The 20,853-nt window shown below is 46.7% G+C and overlaps 1 protein-coding gene across 17 annotated transcripts in view; it reads right to left on the bottom strand.

The window, feature by feature from the left end:
* Positions 1–20,853, bottom strand: part of LOC144936108 (protein furry homolog-like) — a 267,791-nt gene that overhangs the window by 55,028 nt on the left and 191,910 nt on the right. For 16 of the 17 annotated variants that reach the window (XM_078862979.1, XM_078862980.1, XM_078862964.1 and 13 more), the window contains 19 exons: positions 20,361–20,487; positions 19,072–19,179; positions 17,074–17,371; positions 16,439–16,624; positions 15,701–15,787; positions 13,889–14,148; positions 13,147–13,342; positions 11,985–12,109; positions 11,320–11,377; positions 9,690–9,781; positions 9,081–9,253; positions 8,179–8,339; positions 7,115–7,225; positions 5,063–5,217; positions 4,473–4,572; positions 3,075–3,243; positions 2,194–2,522; positions 1,253–1,393; positions 406–574 (listed from right to left, as the gene is read on the bottom strand). In XM_078862979.1, coding sequence (XP_078719105.1) covers positions 406–574; positions 1,253–1,393; positions 2,194–2,522; positions 3,075–3,243; positions 4,473–4,572; positions 5,063–5,217; positions 7,115–7,225; positions 8,179–8,339; positions 9,081–9,253; positions 9,690–9,781; positions 11,320–11,377; positions 11,985–12,109; positions 13,147–13,342; positions 13,889–14,148; positions 15,701–15,787; positions 16,439–16,624; positions 17,074–17,371; positions 19,072–19,179; positions 20,361–20,487 — 3,045 coding nt within the window. The remainder of the gene's footprint in view (positions 1–405; positions 575–1,252; positions 1,394–2,193; positions 2,523–3,074; positions 3,244–4,472; positions 4,573–5,062; positions 5,218–7,114; positions 7,226–8,178; positions 8,340–9,080; positions 9,254–9,689; positions 9,782–11,319; positions 11,378–11,984; positions 12,110–13,146; positions 13,343–13,888; positions 14,149–15,700; positions 15,788–16,438; positions 16,625–17,073; positions 17,372–19,071; positions 19,180–20,360; positions 20,488–20,853) is intronic. The other variant, XM_078862966.1, reaches the window with a different exon arrangement.

The raw sequence follows: 20,853 nt of genomic DNA, 5'->3' as shown, positions 1-20,853 counted from the left end.
GCAAAAGAAGTTCAACGTAATACATACATCGGCTAATGCCTACAATAACTTAGTAGATTACCTAGTTTGTTAAAAAATATTCCTGGATAATGTAATGATCAATATCCCAGTTGACAGTTATAATGTCTCCAGGCTCAATTAAGCATGAGACAGTGCTTATCTTCAATGATATTCATGAGCCAGTAGTGGAAATTCCACATTAAATGGTAGGGAGCCAGCCTATCTAGACGAAAAGCATTTTTTATAATTTCACAGTCAACCTCTGATCGGGATTTTAACTCACAACCTCCTCATCCTAACCATCATCATCTTCATGATAATATTAAATGATTACGATGACATAAAAGATGAAGAATTGAGCTGTGAGAAGGTGAGAGCAAGGATTGAGCGGAGAGAGAGCAGCACCAGAGGCTGACGGGGAGGTCCGCTGGCCCGTGAGAAGCCTGTAGAACGGTGGGTTCTTGGTGCGGATGAGGATGGAGTTGACAGGCTCCATGCGCTCCAGCTCGGGCAGCAGCTCTTCCAGGGTCTCCACCGTCTTCTCCCGACAGATGAAGATCACCACCTTCTTGATCTGCTCGCAGGGCCAGGGAGCACGGCGTGACGATGGGAGGGGAAGCACGCATGAAGCAGAGGAGAAAAATAGACGAGCAGAGAGCAGGGAGAGGTAAGAGATGGCAAGAGAACAATGCAGAGCAAAGTAAGTGTGGCGACATATGTCACGAGGAGCATCTGGAACAAAAGGACTACCAATTAAAAGCACTGTTTCACCACGAGACGCCGTAACACTATAAACTTGCATTAATAAATGCCAAGCCCTATGATCGGTGCTAATATCTCCTGAAATTAGTCCTGTACTCATAGCAATCATCTGTCAAGGAGCATAAACCATCACGCGAACTCCGGTTATCCTCGCAGCAGCGGCTTTTGGCTAGCCATCAAACAAAGACGGTCACCGCATCGCGCGCTTTACGTTACGCTGCTGCGGCCAACTGGAACACTCTTTCTTCCAATATATTAGGAAGCCACTGGAGCTAAGCACTTTTAAATGTAGTTTGAAAACTAATTTTTTTTAAACTGTTTTCTTTGTACATACAAAGTGAGTTTAAGCAGACGTTCGGAGTAAAAGAGGAGTCGCGTTACCTCTTGCTTCTTGTCCACACGTAAATACAAACATACATTCGAAGTAATACCAAAGTTGTGCATTGGCCAAGGTTGCGAGGACTGTCAAGGAGCAGTGGGCATAACTCACAGAGGGCAGCAGGTCAGGCTCACTGCGCACGCCGCAGAGTGCGATCAGGAACTGCAGGATGACACGCAGGTTCCCGGGCCAGCTGTCGGCCAGCGCCGTCCACACGCTCTCCAGCTCCGCACTCGGGGAGCCCTCCCCGTACTGGCATGTGAGAGTGTTGGTTTGCGATTATTATTCGGGAAACAAGCCGGCATAGAAACACATTGCCACTGTGCATTCGTTCGTGCCCCCGATTAGCACGGTTGGCTACGTGTGGTGCAAAAGAAGTTCAACGTACATACATATATACATGTGCACTGTTGACCCAGTTAAGATGAGTGGTACTGTAGTCGCAGCACATGGCTTGTAAATGCAAGGTGGGAGGGAGATTTTACTTACAACCCCGAAAGGGATGATAAATTGAGTATCGCTTTGGAGAAAGTCAACAGTCATTGCCATATGAGGAGACTTGCCACCAGTCTCAGTACTACGAAGGCAGACGAACACTGCCCACAACTTTTATTTTATCAGAGACATATTTTTACGTTAGATTTGTGTCAACATGAAAAAAACATCACCAAAGTTGTGTTGGAACACTGCTCTATAATGCCGCACTGCCACCTTTTGTGAACTCGCACCCCATGCACAAAACCTGTGCACAGGTGCTCTGTGATCAAATGTTTACTTAAAACTTTCGTGACTGCAGGAATTCATATTCTATGGTTCTTTCGGTAAAGTCACGTCGATAGAAAAAATAGTAACAATAAAATAATAAAAATGAAAATAAAGTGAATAAAAAAATAATAAAAATATCACGACGTTTCGATCGCAACACAAGCAATCGTCATCAGGATCAGGAAAGACAGGGTGACAGCTTGGGGAAGCGGCTCTCATCCAACAGTGGATCGATCACGGCTTGTCATGACGATGATGACGACCACGATGCCTCTGGGAGCTCGTACCTGAGCGGTCATGTGCAGGAGGTTGTTGAGCACCAGTGCGGTGGCGAGCGGCGATCCCCAGCCGGAGCCTTTGAGCCAGCGCCGTCCCTGCCCGGAGTCGCGCCTCGCCTCCGCATCTTCCTCCTCGTCCCAGCCGGTGCCTTCGACGGCGCTCCGCTCCGGCGTGCCGCCACCACCGCCGCTGCCGCCGCTCCCCACATCGCCTGGGAGGCCCCAGGCGCCACCGGCGCCACCCGCCACCAGCTGAATGTTGCTGAGCCACGGCTGGAGGTAGGAGAGCAGCACCTGGCGGCCTGGGGTTTGCGTGGTTTGGAAGCGCCGGCTCAGCTCTGTAAGGGTGGACGGGGTCCAACGGTGGGAGGTGGAGGTGGGATCGAAGCATGAGCACGTGAAGTAGTCGACAGGTTTGAATGCTGCCACAGATGCACTGTTAATTAATCTATTGTACAACTTCAAATGTATGGATGTATGTTTGTTGAACTTCTTCCACACCGTACGTAGCCAACCATGCTAAGCGGAGGTGCGGGGGAAAGACAACAAAGAGCTCGGAGGTGTGAAGACACAGAGCGGCTTTTGGCTAGCCATTGAACAAAGATGGTCACCGCACCGCACTTTCAGATGCGCTTCTGCAGCTGTCTGGAACACTTTTCCTTATGATATTAGGAATCCACTGGAGCTATGCACTTTTAAATCTCGATTGAAAACGAATTTCTCTTGAACGACTTTTTGTGTCTAGTTTATTGTCCCTCCCCCCGTACCTCCGATTAGCACGGTTTGCTACGTCCACAGTGCGAAAGAAGTTCAACATACGTATTAGAGGATATTAGGTAGCCATAGCCACGCGTAAGTGATGGAGGAGTTGGGGTGCATTCTGTCCGCACCGGAGAAGAGCGGCAGGGTGAGCTCGGGGTAGAGGCGCGCGAGCTCTTCAGAGAGCGAGTATGCCGAGAGGGAGTAGAGCGGAGGCAGTGGCATAGGTGAACTCAGCAGGCCGTCCACGTCTCCCGACTCGTCTCGCTCTGTGTACCCAAATAATTTCTCCTCCATCACCTGGTGGAAGGACACAGCGACAACCACTGTTAATGCTGCGGGCGTCTGCTGGCGATTTGTAATTCACCCGTACACTGGTGGAGTGGGTGTGCGCGTGTGTGCAGAAATGCACATTGTGTCATCGTCATCTTATTAAGAGACACTGGTAACACGACCACAATTTAATTCTGAGGAGAACCAAAAAACTAAAAGCAAAAGGAATAGCGTATGTTATTTTTCTAAATGCACTTTCGACGTTGATAATCATATCGTGAGATTTCTCTTGTCATGGAATGCTGCTGCCGCAATGGTTCGGCACACTGGGCTTGCAATCCAGAGGTCGCCGGTTCGATTCAATCTTCTGGTGTGGCAGTTAAATCAATGGCGAAAGTTTCTTAAATCCCGCCCCCCGCCCAGCAGTACACACGTGTTCACTACAGTTAGCTGATTGACAGGTCACACGTGGAGCAGTAAAGTGTGGGTTCTCCCCCCTCTTGTAATATATCTGGCCAGTGTGGAAGAGCAGGCCAAATACCCTCTACAGCCACCTCTGGTGGAGGTCCTTCTGCCTGCCAGCAGAGGGTGTCAGTAAGTAACTGCAAGGTCTGAACCCGGTACCTGTTTGTCGATATCTGTCGTATACAACAGCATCGTATTTTTACACGCTTTAATTTGACTCACTCTGTCTGTTGTCGTATCCTCAAAAAATATTGTAACTCCATTTTTACCCACTTCCCAATGTGCTATCGACGGCAAACTTTGTATGCTTATGTCATACTGATGACGAGACAATATTCTATCATTAAAAAAATCAAAAACATATTTTAAAACATTCTTTTACACGCTTTTGATAAACTCCCTCTGTCTGTTGTAGTATCCTCAAATCTTGCAACTCAATTTTAACCCACTCCCCAATGTCGTATCGACTGCAAACTTGGTATACGTATGTCATACTTGTGACAATACTCTATTCTATCATTAAAAATAAAAAATACATATTTTTAAACAATCTTTTTTATATGTTATGTTTCGGCTTGGGTCTAATTGTCCACGCTCAACTGACAAAGGCTGTAATTGGCCACGGCCCCTTATGTTATGGCAAACTTCGAGGCAACTTCCTGGAGTCGTGGAGTTCTGCCATTACTCGTACAGTATATTTCATTAAAGTGTGTTTAATTTTTTTTTTATATTACTTATTATTATCGTAGCAAAAGCTTCAGTCAATCCTCAGAGTGAATTTGAATGCACACCTGCATGAGCTGCAGCGCCATCTCGTAGATCTCCTGGGATGGGTCAGCTGCTTTAAACAGGATCAGGTTGAGCAGAGTGATCATGCCCATTGGCCAATCCCTGTCGCATACAAGGCAAACAGCACACAGAGGCCCATTATAGCCACCACATTCGCCATCAGGTGTTATTCACAAAGTGTTGGACTCTACAAGAAGGCACATGTCTGATATTAGGGAAAAAAATGAACGAATAGATTTTTAAATCAAATTGCATTGCCATAGCCTTAATAGACATTTGAGGCAAGTGCTGTTAGGGAGCACCTATGAAGGCACGGCACACAAGGTGGGCACCATGCTCGGCTGCCTTTGTCTTCCCAGTGGTGATGTTTATGCATTGCACCAGGTACTCATTTGAGGCTGAGTAAACCTAGGGGAGGCCCAGGACCGATTCAAATAATCGTCACTGGTGGTGGCCGTGAGTGGGAATGTGAACTCGGGTTGCTAGGGTTCGTAGTGCAGCGCGCCAACCACTACACCACCGCTCCCCACCAGACACACACATACACACACGTGAGCTATAATGAGCGCAGGGCATGTGGGTGAGCTCTGACCTGCTGGTGAAGGTGGTCGCGATGGCGGTGAAACAGCCAGCGGCCACGAGCGGCGAGCCCGTGTAGCAGCGGTCGACGGCCCACTGCAGCAGGTAGCTCAGCTCGGGGTTCAGCTCCAGCAGCAGCACCACCATCTCGCAGCCCAGCTGGTGCACCTAAATGCACAAGTCAGGGCGCGTAGGGTTATTGCATTCATTTGAACAAATCGCATGGGATTATTTCATCATGGGACCTCCTTTGCCAGTACCAAAATATGAGAATAGGTTTTCCCCTTTTTTCTGGCAACAATACAGGTGTTAAGATGTTAAAACACCAAACTGAAACCTTTTACAAGGAATCATGTCTGCATTAACCACATATACTAGTGGTCAGAATACAAAAAAAAACATACTCTGATAGTATATGCATCGTCTTTGAAACCGATTGGTCCACAACACGGATTATTTCATTTTTACTTCAACAAAATGTTCAAGCCGACTTCCGTTCACATTAATGTGCGCATTCGTTCTCTTTTGAAATGAATTTGCCTTTTTTTTAAAGATCACAGGTGTAATCTTTGAACATTCGTCAACAGGATTTAAATATAACACAGAGTATGCACACATACAGAGCAATACCTCTCACATGCACATATTTGGTAAACAACGTTTCGGTATAACGAGTTTTGGAGCTTTTATAACTGTTATTTTACACAGAATGCAAAAAAAAAGATAACCAAAATAATATTTAAATGCACATAAATAAATAAATTATGTGCCGACCTCTGTTACTTTACAAATAAGAATAACATTACGTTCATTCCATGTTAATTTTATTTATCGCTTTTTTATGTTAATACTGTCCGGTATAATATATATATTTTTAATATAAATCGTCTTTGTTAACAATATTAACGGTAAGTTATGAAGTCTTTACAGTATGAAATGGTAAGTTACGAAGGCTGGGAACGGATCCTTGTAGTACTAATGTTATCAGTAATTCAATGTATAAAGCTCCAGGAACGCATCTACTGTGCATATATACACATACACAGTGTGGTCCAAAAGTCAGGATACATAGGGTTATTTAATTAACTTTCACACTGGCATCAAAACGTTTAATTGTTTATTCTTGAAGTTATCTAAACAATTGTTTGATGTATTATCATTATTCGTATCACATTGTTCTTCTTCCTATGGGTTCACCTCAAATAAATTGTTTACAAAAGTCAACCCAGAACCGTGAATGATATTCAGACGAAACACAATATGATGAATGTCCCAAGATGAACACCTGTGATCTTCAAATTAATTTCAAGAAGCCATGCATTCAAAAAATAATAATCCCACGTGATTTGTTAAAATATAACCATATTTGCCCTGACTTTTTGCGCCACCCCTGCATATATTTCCTACGAACACATCAATGGAACGCGCTCGATCACGTCACATGTCAGAAACTCAGCAGTGCTGAATCTGGAAAGTGCTCATGGCTTATAACCATCTCACAGACAGTACAGGTGAAAACAGTGCAATGTTGTATTGTAAAGTACTGTTCACTGACTTATATTGCCACCCTTCCAATGCCCCTCCCCCCACCCTCACCAACCCATACTGACCAGCATGGTTAACTGCGGTCAAATAACCCCAATGAAAAGAGGATCCGATACAAATACATGCACGCATGTACATTGTATTTATAATAATTCACCCATCGAGTATGTACACACGTCCATAGTAATGTATATTTTGCATGCATTAGCATTGCAATGAATCGCCAACACAATGAAGACACTCCCCGAAGTATATTGCTCCATATTGAACAATTATTTCATTAATTTAAAGGAAACACCGAATGAAACTGGTATTGGGTGAAAAACATGGAAATGCTGAAAAAGCACCCTGCAAAATCACTCCACTGGGATCGCACTCAACAACAGCCCCCCCTCCTGCCCAATTCCCCAAAAAACTAACAGGGCCCTCCTGAAGACGAGCCTTGTGAATTAGTGATGGCTCTCCTGGGATATAACAAGCGAAACAATAAAAACAATAACACGTTCCTTCACCGACCCACCTGCGGGTCCGGGTGTCCCAGAATGCTGTCCAACCACCGCTGCAGGTACCCGTCCATGGGGAGACCGACGCTCTCCAGCAGGGGCCCGCAGCACAGCACGGCCGCCATAGCCTGGGAGCAACACGCAATGTAAACAAAAAGGCTCCCCCTTGCACCACTCAGTGTTATTGTGAAGGTTACCGTCAAACATTCGTTTCTGATAATACTGTACTTTTAAAAGTAAGGTAACATACATCCATAGAATATCCTTTAAAAGTGACTCTCTACAGGTTCATCTATCGGAGGTCCTTCTGCCAGCAGAAGAGTGAGCAAACGATTTCAGGCCTGTGCCTTTATCTTAACTGGACTTTAAATTCACAAATTTCCAATTGGGAGTCGAGCTCTTTAACCGCAGCACCACCTGAATGCTAAACTTAACATGACGCTGAATCCCAAAGGGTGACCGACTCAAGTGCGGCTCCACGTTCACGCAGTTGTGAGAATGTGTTGCTTTTGCAAGGTGGAGTTTTTATTGACTGCATAAACCACTTTCAAAGAGGAGAGGGCAACTTTAGTACAAAGAGATGGATGTTTGAGACAGGTAATGGCTGCACTGTGTTTGTCAGTCAGCTTGCTTTTAACACAATCGACTACAAATACATTTCTGACCTTGAAATATAGATGCATGCCAAGCAACAAGAAAACAAATTTTAGAATATGGATGAGAGGAATATTTTGAATTCCATGGCAAGGAAAGGTAAGCCACTTAAAAGTTACGAATAGGGCACGGCAGAAAAGTATTGGAGAGTAATCAGGAAGAGGATTATGCAATGGGTGGATCATGTGTGCATTATCAAGACAGGCCCTCGAGAAAACCCACAGATCAGCAACCAATGGTAATACCTAAACCTAGATGGTGGGACACTGTAAGAGCGAGCTTTTGAAGGTGGGGTGGTGGCATTGGCCATTGTCACCTCTTGACCTTGGCAATAATCAGCTGAAGCTGCAAGTAGAGTCTGGAATCAGGGCACCATGGAGTTGAGCGACTGGGCACATACGGCGGAAAACTAGAGCGGCGAGGTCACCTTGAGAGCGAGGAAGTTCTGGCGTGTGATGGGCTGACTCCTCTCCGTACTCCACTCGAGCTGCGTGGAGATGAGACGGAACGGGCCTGCCCACTGGCTGAGAAGGTGGAATAAACTGTGCCGTAAGCTCTGCTGGGGGAACAGCAAGCGTCGCTCCGATACTGCTCACAAGCGGTGAAAGGAAAGGCAACACAGAGCAGCAGTGTCACTTCTAGGTGAAACGTGACCAATAAAGGAAACATGCAGCCACTGTTTTGGAGGGTTACATTATACTGACCGGTCACCATCATATAAATATATATTTTCTCAGCAACGTCAGGACTTAAAGACTGCTCCATACCCATTTTCGCAGGGAAGCAATTACTTAATCATTAGACCTCCTTTGCCAGTACCAAAATATAATAATAGGGTTTATCCCCTTTTTTATTATCAGTGTGTTTTTTGTTTGCAATTTGACTGCAAGTATTGTGGTTAATGCAGACATGAATCCTCTTAAAAAGGTTTCAGTTTTGTTGCCAGAAAAAGGAGAAAAACCCTATTATTGAAGCATTTACTGTTTAAACTGATACAAGCTTTCACGTGGTATACATTCCGTTGTCTGTCACAGGAAATCCCAATGAATGCCTGCCCCTGCTCAGGTATTACAACCAGGAACTCAAGAGTTGGCGACTCAGTAACTGAACTACCTCATTCCATTTCAGATGCGCTTCTGCGGCCATCTGGAATGCTCTTCATTCCGATATTAGGAAGACACTGGATCTAAGCACTTTTAAATCATCCAGATTCACTGCTTTACGTGTTTATTTTGTTGTCCTTCCCCCGCACATCCGATTAGCACGGTTGGCTACGTACGGTGCGAAAGAAGTTCAACACACAGGCACACACACAGTGCGAGTCCTCACTTGGAAGGTGTGAGATGAGGTTGGCGATGAGTGCACTGAAGTGCATCCTCGCGTCGCGCACGGAATCCAAGTCCTTGTCATTCTCCACCTCCAGTAGCTGCCGGGTCTGGTCCACGTACTCCAGCAGCGAGCTGCTCAGAGTGTGCGTGCTTGCCTCGAGACCACCGCTACCCCTGTCCGGCACACCAACCAATCAACATCATCATCATCATCATCGTGGCAAGATGCTATCTGCCTCGCCTGGTAGACAGGAGATCGTGGGTTTGATCCCGACCCTGACACATGTATATTTCGAGTTTGCACGTCTGTCTCCCTGTGGTTGCGTGGATTTTTCCTTTGAGTCCTCCGGTTTTTCCATCCACGTTTAGAAACATGCATTTAGATTATTTAGCTGCTATCAACTTCCACATGATAAGCCACTTCGTTGATCTATCATTTGTGGCCAGGTCATTTTTGAAAAAGAGTGATATAGTTCAGTGGGCTTTACCAGTAAAATAAAAAAAAATTGTTTCGTTTTAGTAGGTTTAGTTTCATTGTCATCGTCAAGATGCCTAGATTGGTCCCTGTCTGAGCATTTGAAAAGTAACCGATAATTGGCTCGGCATTTACCTGTGGCTGATAACCCCAGTGTCGGCAAGAAGCTCAAAGATTCGCACCAGCTGCACCCGCAGGATGTCTCGTTTCTTTTTCTTACGCACATTCTGTAAGGGAAAGGGCGACGATGAACGTAATGATATTCAATTCTGGATGGAAGGATTTGCAGAATCAGAAATTGTATTCATCATGGAGAAATTCGACGAGCTATGAAGCTCTTTTTCACAGATGTCCAGTTGAAGGTCAGAAAGTTACAACAACAACAAATGCACAGCTCATCATGCAAAAGATAGCGCTTTGCAGAAAGTCAAATTTCTGAAGGATAGACTTGACGCTTCAGAAAAAAGTGGAATTTACACAGCTGACCCAGTGCAGTTCACTCGTCTGAGATGAGCATCATCCCATATTCACTGGTGCCTGAAGACGGTATTAATTCGCTTTTGTTTAGAATTGCAGTATGGCCTTATGCACTTTCATTAACGAAACAGTATTTCAAGTCACCAAATATATAAGATCATCAAAACTGTTTTGCATAAATATATGTGTTGTATAGTAAATGGATGTATTACATTTGCTATATGATGTGGGTTTGTTGTATTTTAGCATTACATTTTGTGATCGATATCAGTTTTAACAAAAAATGAAAATAAATAATTTACTAGATTTATGCACAACTGTATTTTGAAAAGGTTTTCAGGAGTCTTTCAAGGAACGTCACATTTTTCAACAAGAATGGACTGAACTTCTGAATAAAGGCAGTGATTGACAGCTTGATGGAGAATGGGATGTTAGAAGCTCCGAGTCTTGGTGTGAATTTCATAATGAATGGCATCAGTCCCAATCATGGCTCTACAGAGGTATTGTAGCCTGGATTTGAAAGCAAAGGAATTTATTAAAGCTCTTTAAGAAGCAGCTCTGTACATCACTGAAGCCGGGCCCTATTCTGCACACTGTAGATTGCAGATGCTCAATTAAAATTACGACACATTAATATTACAAATAAATTACTGTACTTATTTTTCCCATACGTTCAAATGAGCATCATGTAGTGGCACTATCCGCTGGTAATCCTGAGCCAGTGGTGGAAATTCCACATGAATATGGCAGGGACCATTATATCCATCGGACAATGTTGTTAACTTCTCATTGTGGTGCTTGTTTACCGACCCAGGAGAGATAATGGTCTAAGTTAACTTGTGGTGAGGACTAAACTCACGATGATAGAAAGAGGAGCCTTTTTGTTACATTATAAGGTTGCACTCGTAACAAGTAAGGTGCTTGCCGCAAATGAACCACAATACATTGCTGATCTCGTTTAGGAGCATAAGTAACCATCACACAAACTCCGGTCATCTTCGCAGCGGCTTTTGGCGAACCATCAAACAAAGACGGTCACTGCATCGCGCGCTTTCAGATGCACTTCTGCGGCTTGAAAGATATTTCTGCTGATATTAGGAAGCCACCGGAGCTATGCACCGTTAAATCTATATTGAAAACTCATTTATTTAGAACTGCTTTGTGTTTAGTTTGTTGTCCTTGACCTATACTTACGATTAGCATGGTTGGCTATGTATGGTGCGAAAGAAGTTCAACATACAACATGATTTGTAAGCAGACGTTTTGAGTCAAAGGGGAGTCACGTTACCTCTTGCTTCTTATCCAGGACCTCTTTTATTATCGGGTTCAGCTCCTCCATCAGTTCACTGCAAGACAGAGCAACCATTAGGTTCCAACATGGCATGCAAGGGGGTCGTGTGGCCAACACCAAGCCACTTCACCTTTGTCTGACAAGTGCCACTGTGTATACACTGTATTGGGTTCTCATTTAAAGCTTGGTAAACTCATGGTAATGCCCAGGACAGACACATAATACCACATGCCATGGATTTAATCTTTGAATGGGAATTGAACCCAGCTCACTTCGATCATAATGAGAGCACAAACCACTGTGCCACTGTCCCCCATATGTAAAGAAGACACATTCCTGTATAGACATGCAGACTGTTGGGCAAGTGCTTTTCACGACCACCTATTAATAAGGCCAGCATGGCACACGACGGGGTAGGTTGCCAGTACCATGCCCAGCTGCCTTTATCTCCCAAGTGGCGATGTTTACACACTGCATCAGGTACTCATTTTGAAGCCGAATTGACCGAGGAGAGGCCCAAGACCGGTTCAGATAGTCACCACTGGTGTTGACCATGAGAGAGAATCCAACTCGGGTGGCTGGGTTTGTAGAGCAGTGCATTAAATACTCCACCCCTAAGATGCACGCATGCACACATGCACACCGATCTAGGCAGTGCTTACCGGAAGGCACCCGAGTTGGTGCACCCAAGACCCAGCACCAAGCACTCTGTGAGCTCCAGACTCTCACAGCGCATGAGCGGCACCACCAAGTGGAAGAGAGCAGCCGGGGATGAGCCCCCCACACTCTGCTCACACGCAGCAGAGGCAGGGCGCACATGGCACTTGTGTCAGATAGGCTACCAGCGACGAGCCTCATGGCTATTCATCCAAATCGGTTTTCATTTCCGAAAATCAGCTGACAATGTTAGATGACAGCTATTTGTGAGCAAAAGAGAAACATTATTAACATCACAAATGAGACAGTATAGATGAGCCAGGAAATAATAATTGTATGAGAACACAACTTCTAATCACAAGAATTCACGCCACAAAGTGTATAAACAAGTTGTATAATTCAGCGAGGTGGCAGCGGGGTTGAGGTGTTTTCCTCACAGGGGGAAGGATATGAGTTCAAACCGTGGGCCAATAAAAACGTTGAGGAAAGTCAACAGTGGCCACTGTACAGAGAACCTGGCATCTGCCATGAGAATGAGAAATGTTTTCGACTTATCTCTGGGCTACCGACGAATATACGTGCCACCCCGTCGTGCGTTTGAGCAGGGCAACAACTACATATCAGGTGGTCAAGCCAGACAACCCCATCAGGAGCAGCGGAGTGTATCGATGTCTCCTTCTTATTTGTGCATCGGGCATTGCGTCGTTATATGCAGATGAGTAGTGTGATTCGAGTGCTGGGATTTTAATTCCATTCGAATGCTGGGATTTTAATTCCAGTTAAAATCCTGGTCGGGGTCATCATATTGAGAAACTGACTCCCACTACGGGAATATGACATTTTGACAGCTCGCTTGGGGCTGTCCATTGGTACGTAACAGACATAAACTAAAACAAAACTATTGTTATTTTACCAGGTGAGGACCACTGAGCTGCATAGCTCAACCAAGTGGCTTATCACGTGACAATCTATTGCAGCCAAATACTCTAAACGCACGTTAATTCTAAATATGGAGAGAAAAACCAAAAGGAAAGGACCCTGAGAAAAATCTACACGACCACGAAAAAAACACGCAAACTCCAATTATGCAGCAGGTGTCAGGGGTCGGGATCGAACCGACGACCTCTTGCATACCAGGCGAGGCGGTTAACCATTCGCCACACACACCTTGCCATCAAAACTGTAGGAGCTCTCCGGAGTGGAGGCCAGAGTCTCGGGGGAGCTGCCGCGGAGCTGGTGGCCGCCTCCGGCCGAGACGCCCGCGGGACTCAGGCTGCAGCACAGGACCAGGTAGTTCCGCCAAAGCCCCACGGGGGAGTCAGTGGTCGGGACGGCGCTGATCCGCTTTGCGTTCGCGGGGTTCCTGTGCCGGAACAAGCGGTCGGCAAAGAGAGACGGGAACAGGAGAGTAACATTCATGATAATGTCGCGCCGTGGTGGCGACAGTGTCTGAATGTCATGTGAGATGATGCTGCCTGATGAATATTGGGGTGAAATGACTTGTTCACTGCTGGAAGGGCCTCCACGAAAGTTCTCTCTACAGAGCCGAGGATATTTTAGGTCTTCCGAGCCAATAAGATCGAGAATTGATTTTTAGGTTAGGCCACCATCATGATCTGGCCAAATTTGTGTTATTAAGACATCGCCAAACAAATTAAATCGTCACGTTTACAAGTGTTTAACATGCCAAACATTGTTTAAGCTTACCGGTAGACTAAATAGAAATCCTCGTAAGCGAATTTCGCAAGCAGATAATGTCACCTTTCGCTTGAAACTACGTCAAGCATCATCTGGACAAGGTCTTGGGAGTCAAGATTTTAGTCCGACTTCCATGATGTACTCGGACTAAGCCAATAGCCTATCACCATGGACGCCATCGTTTTCACCGCGATGCGACGACGGGACTCACCCTGGGTCGACGAGGGGCGTGAGCGCCGTGAGGCGCACCATGCCATACGACCAGGCCCACGCTTGCGCCAGCGGGCAGCTCCGCTGGAATTGCTCGTGCCCGAGGAGGGAGGCGAGCGCCAGCAGCCAGGGGTCGCGCGCCTGAGCGAAGAGCCACACGTGCGAGGCGCTGCGCGTGTCGAGCATGCTGCACTCGGGCACGCCTGTGCCCTCGCTCAGCCACTGCAGGTCCACAGCCGGTGGCAGCTGCAGCAGCGCGGCCTGGCCCAGGAAACACGAAACGCGCGCGCGGGGGGGAGAGCAGCAGCATTGGTCTTAATTATAACGCGAGATTTTATTCAACTGTTTTTATTATATTTCAATAGGAATCCGGTACAGACCACAAACGGCGATGCAGGGAGAGGGCACAGAAACTCTGTGGACATACTGTAGGTCCCGAACTGTGCTCCTGGCTTTAGAGGAGGGAGGAGATTGGGCTCGCTGGTCCACCGAGTAGGGACTGCGAGCCGTTTCTCTGTACTTTTATGTGGGGAGGGGAAAGTGAGGGAGGAAGAACTTAAGTAAGGAAGTAGAGGCAGTGGGGGGAATAAAGCGAGCTTTGATCTTAACAAGTTACGCCGATAACATAACAAACGACCCAGGGCGCAGAGATACACGTGGACATTTGGGAGGGAAAGAAAGGGACTGAGCGAAGGGAAGGAGAGAAAGGAAGCGATTGCAGGAGATCCGGAGGCAGAAGCAGAATCTTTATTTAAACTGGAAGAATCCGATGAGCTATAATGCTCTTTTTTCCACACATGTACAGAAAGTTACAATAATAACAAAACAAACAATACCAAAACAAGATAGAAGTGCAAAATATAGGAAAGGTAAGCAAATCGCAAAAAAAACTATAATTTTACTTTACCAGGCAAAGCCCACAGAGCAATTAGCTTCTTTTTCAGAAGAGACCTGGCCACAAACGATAGCTCAACGAAGTGGCTTATCACATGGAAATTTATAACAGCCAAATACTCTAAATAATCTAAACAGTTTGAAGAGGAAGGTTTTGTCAAGAGACTTGAAAGTAGAGAGAGAAGGGGGGGGGGGACGGGTGAAGTTTCCTGGGTACGGAGTTCCAGAGGGGAGGGCAGGAGTGGCTACGAAAGTGGCCGCCAGTGGTAGAGCAGTAGATCATGGGAGCAAGGAAGAGGACAGAGTCCGTGGAGCAGAGGGACTGTGTGTATGTATGTTCAACTTCTTTCGGACCCTACGATGCCAAATCTTGCTTATGGGAGGTGTGGGGGAAGTACAACAAACTAAACACAACAATGCAGTAAAAAAGAAATTCGTTTTCAATCTAGATTTGAAAGTGCATAACTCCAGTGGCTTTCTAATATCGAAAGGAAGAGCGTTCCAGACGGCCGCAGAATCAAATCTAAAATCATGCGATGCAGTGACTGTCTTTGTGCGAAGAATGGATTCTTTTGGAGTGGATACTAATTTGTTGATACATAACACATTACATATGTCCATGATGCAATACACATAACGGACGTACACATCACACATTTTACATACGTATATCAAACACAATGCAGCATCTTCAATAATATCGTCTAGTCTAGTGTCTCTGTATTCCGCCAATCTCGTTGCATTGTTGACAAAGGAACCTGTCATTAATAGTCACTACGGCCTCAATTTCAGTATTTAATTTTCAAGGTCAGAAAACGCACTAATTTAGGCTAAAAAAGGCCTTTCCATTTCGCGAATCGAAATGCCCATGAATGTTTCTCATAGGTATCACGGGTGGTGTGGGTGGACATTAACCGACCTGCTCAGCATTGGTCAAGTGGATGAAGCTCTCCAGGACAGAGGGACTCAGTTTTTCCAGGATGTCGATCACCAGCTCCTCATCCACCTGAAGAGCAGATGACAGTACCTCCGATTAGCATGGTTGGCTACGTACGGTGAACGTACATACATACAGCACAGATGGATGCTATTTATTACTGAAGCCCCCCCAGAGTCCTGTGTACATTGGAAAAAAAACCTTCACGATTAGATATTTCTTTATTATAATTACACTCGTTCATTGCACTTGTTCATGAAGGCTGGCACAGTACACCGAAGGGGTGGGTGGCCGGCTCCCCAGTGGCGATGTTTATACTACAGCAGGTACTCATTTGAGATTGAGTAGGCCTAGGAGAGGCCCAGGACCGGTTCAGATAATCGTCACCGATGTTGGCCTCAAGCGGGAATCGCCGGGTTCGGAGTGCAGCACGCTAACCGCTGCGCTCCCACTCCCCAACCCGCACACCTACAGACATGCACGCATGCACGCATATTCCCACACACATTCCCAAACACGCACACATCATTTGTGCACAAAATACATTAATGAACATTTGTGCACAGCAACACTTGCAGCAAATTGCTCAGCAACGTTCAAAAGTAACAGTCGCACAAACTTACACAGCACCTCGTGCAACAACGCTCAAAGTAACGCTCACAGCCACGCAGGCAGCAGGCACGCACGCAGCAGCTCGAGGGTAGCAACGCATGTGCGCACCTTGCAGTGGCCCAGGGTGGTCGCGAGGGCGCGTGTCTCGCGCAGCAGCAGCACGGCGAGGCGCCGCGTGCCCACGGTTGTGTTGCACAGCATGACGAGGGCCAGGCCCTCCACGGCGTGCAGCACGGGCGAATGGTGCAGCGACCGCTCGCTAGCTGCCGCCGCCACTGCAGCAGCACACTCCGCCTGTCAGCGGCACGACAGGCACCCCACCGTTGCGCATTCGTGACAAAAAAATCGAAATTACCCGCTCGCCAACAGTGACATGAACACACAACTATCCATATGCGAGATGAGAATTCTGCCACGGAATATTCCGTATTCTTCAGATGATTAGGCACACTTTTTCCCTTTGATTGTTTTCAGCAATGAGGGGGGGGTGATGCATCTTATACTCGAGTAGGTGTATAACCTTACTGACCTGGACAAAAGTTTAGGTGCATCTCACTTTCCCGAGCATTCTTATAATCCAGAGAAATAAAGTAACAAACAAATCATTTGCCTGGTTGGGCCATGTTCAAACCACAATACTACGGTCAAGATTCAGATCAGACCCACGACCTCCTGCATACCGGGCGAGGTAGTTAACACCTCTCCAACGCGGCACCCAAATCACTCGGCTGCCTGCCGCTCACCCTGCCCTGCCGCTCATCCTGCACCTTGGCGGCCATGGCCGTGGTCATGTTCGCGGCTGCGGTTGTCGCCGTCGTTGCCGTGGTCGCCTGCACAGCGAGGCGCCACTGCGTGAGCAGCTGCAGCAGCATGCGCAGGGCGTTGTCGAGCGCTGCCGCGTGGTGCTCGCCCACGTCGCGCGACACGAACGCCAGGAAGGTGATGAGTGCGTCCTCGCGCCACATCGGGAAGTCCAGCATGAGGCTCTGCAGCGACGCGCACGCCAGGTTGCGCAGCTCCTCGTCTGCATGCGTCGTTAGCCTGGGAAGGGAGGGAGGTGCGGGGGGTTGAAGGGGGGAGAGATTGCTGAGCACAATGTGCGGAGGAGGGGCCACCGACGCTGTCTATAGCCACAGGCTGCTTCAGCACGAGGTCGGAGATGGCAGACCCCAATGTACACTGTGATGTCAAAGGGTAAATCCCTTTGAGGTTCCCACTACTCCCACCAGCACCACCCCAGACATCAAGAAGCTCACTACAAGTAGTGGGCTACCTTCAAGTCTATCCAAACTGGCAAAGGCACCTCTTCCACAAATGGAAAATAAACTTAACATGATCTAACCCAAAAAAAAAACTATATTATGGATGATATTGGTCGCGCAAGCCTACGTGTTAAACTGAAAAATAAATGAATTGCCCAAATGTGACCGCATCATGACAAAGAGAAGAAAGCATCGTGAAATGTTCACTGAGTCTATGGGTCTCTGTGCCAGTCTATGGGTCTCTGTGCCAGTCTATGGGTCTCTGTGCCAGTTTATGGGTCTCTGTGCCAGTCTATGGGTCTCTGTGCCAGTCTATGGGTCTCTGTGCCAGTCTATGGGTCTCTGTGCGAGTCTATGGGTGTGTAAACTCATGTCTACTGCGAGCATTGTGAGGGCCCAGGTGCGATTCACTTGTTGTGCCAGGAAGCCAGCACCCGGATTCATCGACTGAAAGTTGCTACTTAATTCATATCCATACGAAAAGAGAAGGGTAAATAAACGTAAAGCCCTGCAATTGCTTACTCACGTCACTCCTGGTGGAAGGGCCTCCACTAGCAGGAGGTCTAGTTGCTCCTCTAGACAACATATTGGTATGCTCTTCCACCCTAATATCATCAAAGAGTGCTCATCGTATAGTAAATCCAGTATTTTATGTTACATTATTTTAAAATCTCCAGTCAATCAGTCATAATTTTTTCAAGGATAACGTTCACAACACAGCACACGTTGCAGGGAAGGCACATTGTTAACACCTCGACGTGTTGGAAGCAATGGGAGTACCCACACTTTACCCCACCCCAACGAATTGACGACCGCCTACCCGCGGTGCTTCTGGGGTTACACTGCTGGAAGGCCCGAGGTGGAGGGATTGGAAAAGAAAGAATAAAAAAAATCCACCGATTCAATTGCCACGATGGGATATCAGAACTGGTTACCTCTAACGAGTTAACCCCCTAGTGGCGATGTTTTTACGCATCGCACCAAGTACTCATTTGAGGTTGAATCGACCTAGGGGAGGCCCAGGACCGGTTCAGATAATCATCACTGATGTTGGCTGTGAGCGAGAATCAAACTCAGGTCGCCAGGTTCGTAGCGCAGAGCACTAACCGCTACACTACCGCTCCCCCACAAGCCTAATTGCAGTGACATTCACTGCCAGAAGGTGGTGCAATTCTGGCTGCAAGAGATCCAAATGTGAAATGTGCGTCTCTGATTCAAGCCAGCAGGACACTAATAGCAACTAGAACATAATTTGGGAGAAGAAAGAAAAACGTATTTTGTAAGACTACCACTGACAACTTTCTCCAAAGTGGAACTCACCGAGGGATGAAGAGCTAAATTGACAGCAAGTTATGAGTCAAGTGCTCTAACCAGAGTGCCGCCTGGCTGGATATTACTTCACACTGGCCAATGAACAAATGCAAATAACCGCGAGAGTTATAGGAAACGTAGGGTTATGGCTTTAGCTTGAGGAGGTACCTCGCCAGCATCTCCAGCAGCTCAGAGTGACTCATCCCATCTGGCAGTAGCCGGGGTATGGCTGCCACACACGTACGGAAGAGGTCGATCTTAGGTTTCCTCTCTCCCCTGCATAAGCAGACAAAAACACAAAGGCAAATGTCCAACATTGTAGCAATAATAATAATAATAAAGTTCAACTTGTAACATGGCACCAAGTATTCGTTCACTCTCAATGAGAAAGAATGACTCGGGAGGAACCACAGACAAGTGGAAGGCAGCAGCCAGGCAATGAGCCGTTGCCACATTCCCTCGAAGCTCTGCAGTCCTCTATATATTAAGGTGTTATCAGCCGATTAATGAGCGTTTACATGTGGGTGAAAACCGGAGCACCTGGAGAAAACCCACGCATGTGAGCGAGGATGCAACACTCGATTCCATACAGACAAATCAGGCAAACTCCACATTTACTTATCCTGCAAGCTAGGGCATGGGACCTCAATGGCCCACAAGAAAGGAGTTTTGTCAACATTTCTGTAATACACCAATCCCCGCCTCCACAGTGTTGGATCACAGGCATGCGGCATCAACACCGCCCGGCATTATGCTTGTGGACCGTCCGGACAAGTGCTGTCAGCCAATATCTATTAAGGCCAGCACAGTGCATGAGGTGGTTGCGTGGCTAACACCATGCCCTGGGCACGTTTGTCTCCCCACTGCTGATGTTTAACATCGCACCAGCTACTCCTTCAAGGGTGAGTTACCCATGCTGGGTGAGTTACCATGCTGCTGTGAACGTGTTGTCATAATCCTCCTAAATAAATTTTAAGTAATAAAAACAATCACATATTTACACTAAAACCAAACGAAATTTGAGATTTGGGTGGCATTACATTACTTATAAAAACCTCAATTCGATGGTGATCAGCATTTATCTTTAAACAAAAAAAGGTCCCACTCACAACAATCCGAGTGACAAAGATGTTTCTCCTAGTAGTGTATGAAAGGCAGATATCCTAGCAGTGGAAGGACCATGGCTGGTGGTGATGATGATAACAGGTATCCTGTGAATCGAAGCACCTTCCAAATTAGACACGGAATCACGACAATCATGGCAACGTCAGTGCCGGTCAAAGAGACTGCTGATATGAGAGACCTCCATTGTATACCCACCGATCACGACTGAACATCTCCGAAAAAGAGCTTTACAGTTCATCGGGTTCCTCCAGGAAAGATACATTTTCTAAAACAAATATATTCTGATTCTCTCAGTGGCGGAGCATAAGGAAGTAGGAGGGGGGGGGGCTCACGTGATCTCGGTCTCCTTGGCGACGTTCTGCCCGCCGCCCAGGGTCATGTTTCGTCCCACCTCCTTGTCGAGCTGCCGCAGCATGAGATCAAGGATCTTGCGCACTTGCGGGTAGAACTGTGACATGCCTGGAAGGGTAGTGGCAGACGACAAGGAGTAACGTCGGCACGACAAAGGGACACGGCCTAGCGGTGATGGGATGAGGGTGCGAGTATGGGACTCGGGGAACTGTGAATTCAAATCCAGCACTGGCCTCACGAAAATGCCACAGCAATGACGTCAGATAAGTCGAGTAACTGAGTGGTATAAACAAGGTGATTGAACAAATGTATAAGGTCAACAATTTAGTTTTTTGACGATGACAACAAAATAAGTAATTTCCGCTCAAATCGATCGTGGAGTGACACTCGTCTCTACCGGGTGTGAAATCTCACCTCGCGATCATCAGCTGAGAGCTCTAACCACAACGACACTTGGCCAAATAAGGATGGTGG

The sequence above is a fragment of the Lampetra fluviatilis genome, chromosome 15, assembly GCF_964198595.1.
Source record: "Lampetra fluviatilis chromosome 15, kcLamFluv1.1, whole genome shotgun sequence".
In the NCBI taxonomy this organism is placed as follows: Eukaryota; Metazoa; Chordata; class Hyperoartia; order Petromyzontiformes; family Petromyzontidae; genus Lampetra; species Lampetra fluviatilis.
Note: the sequence above shows the minus strand (reverse complement) of the source record. Positions and strands in the feature narration are given on the sequence as shown.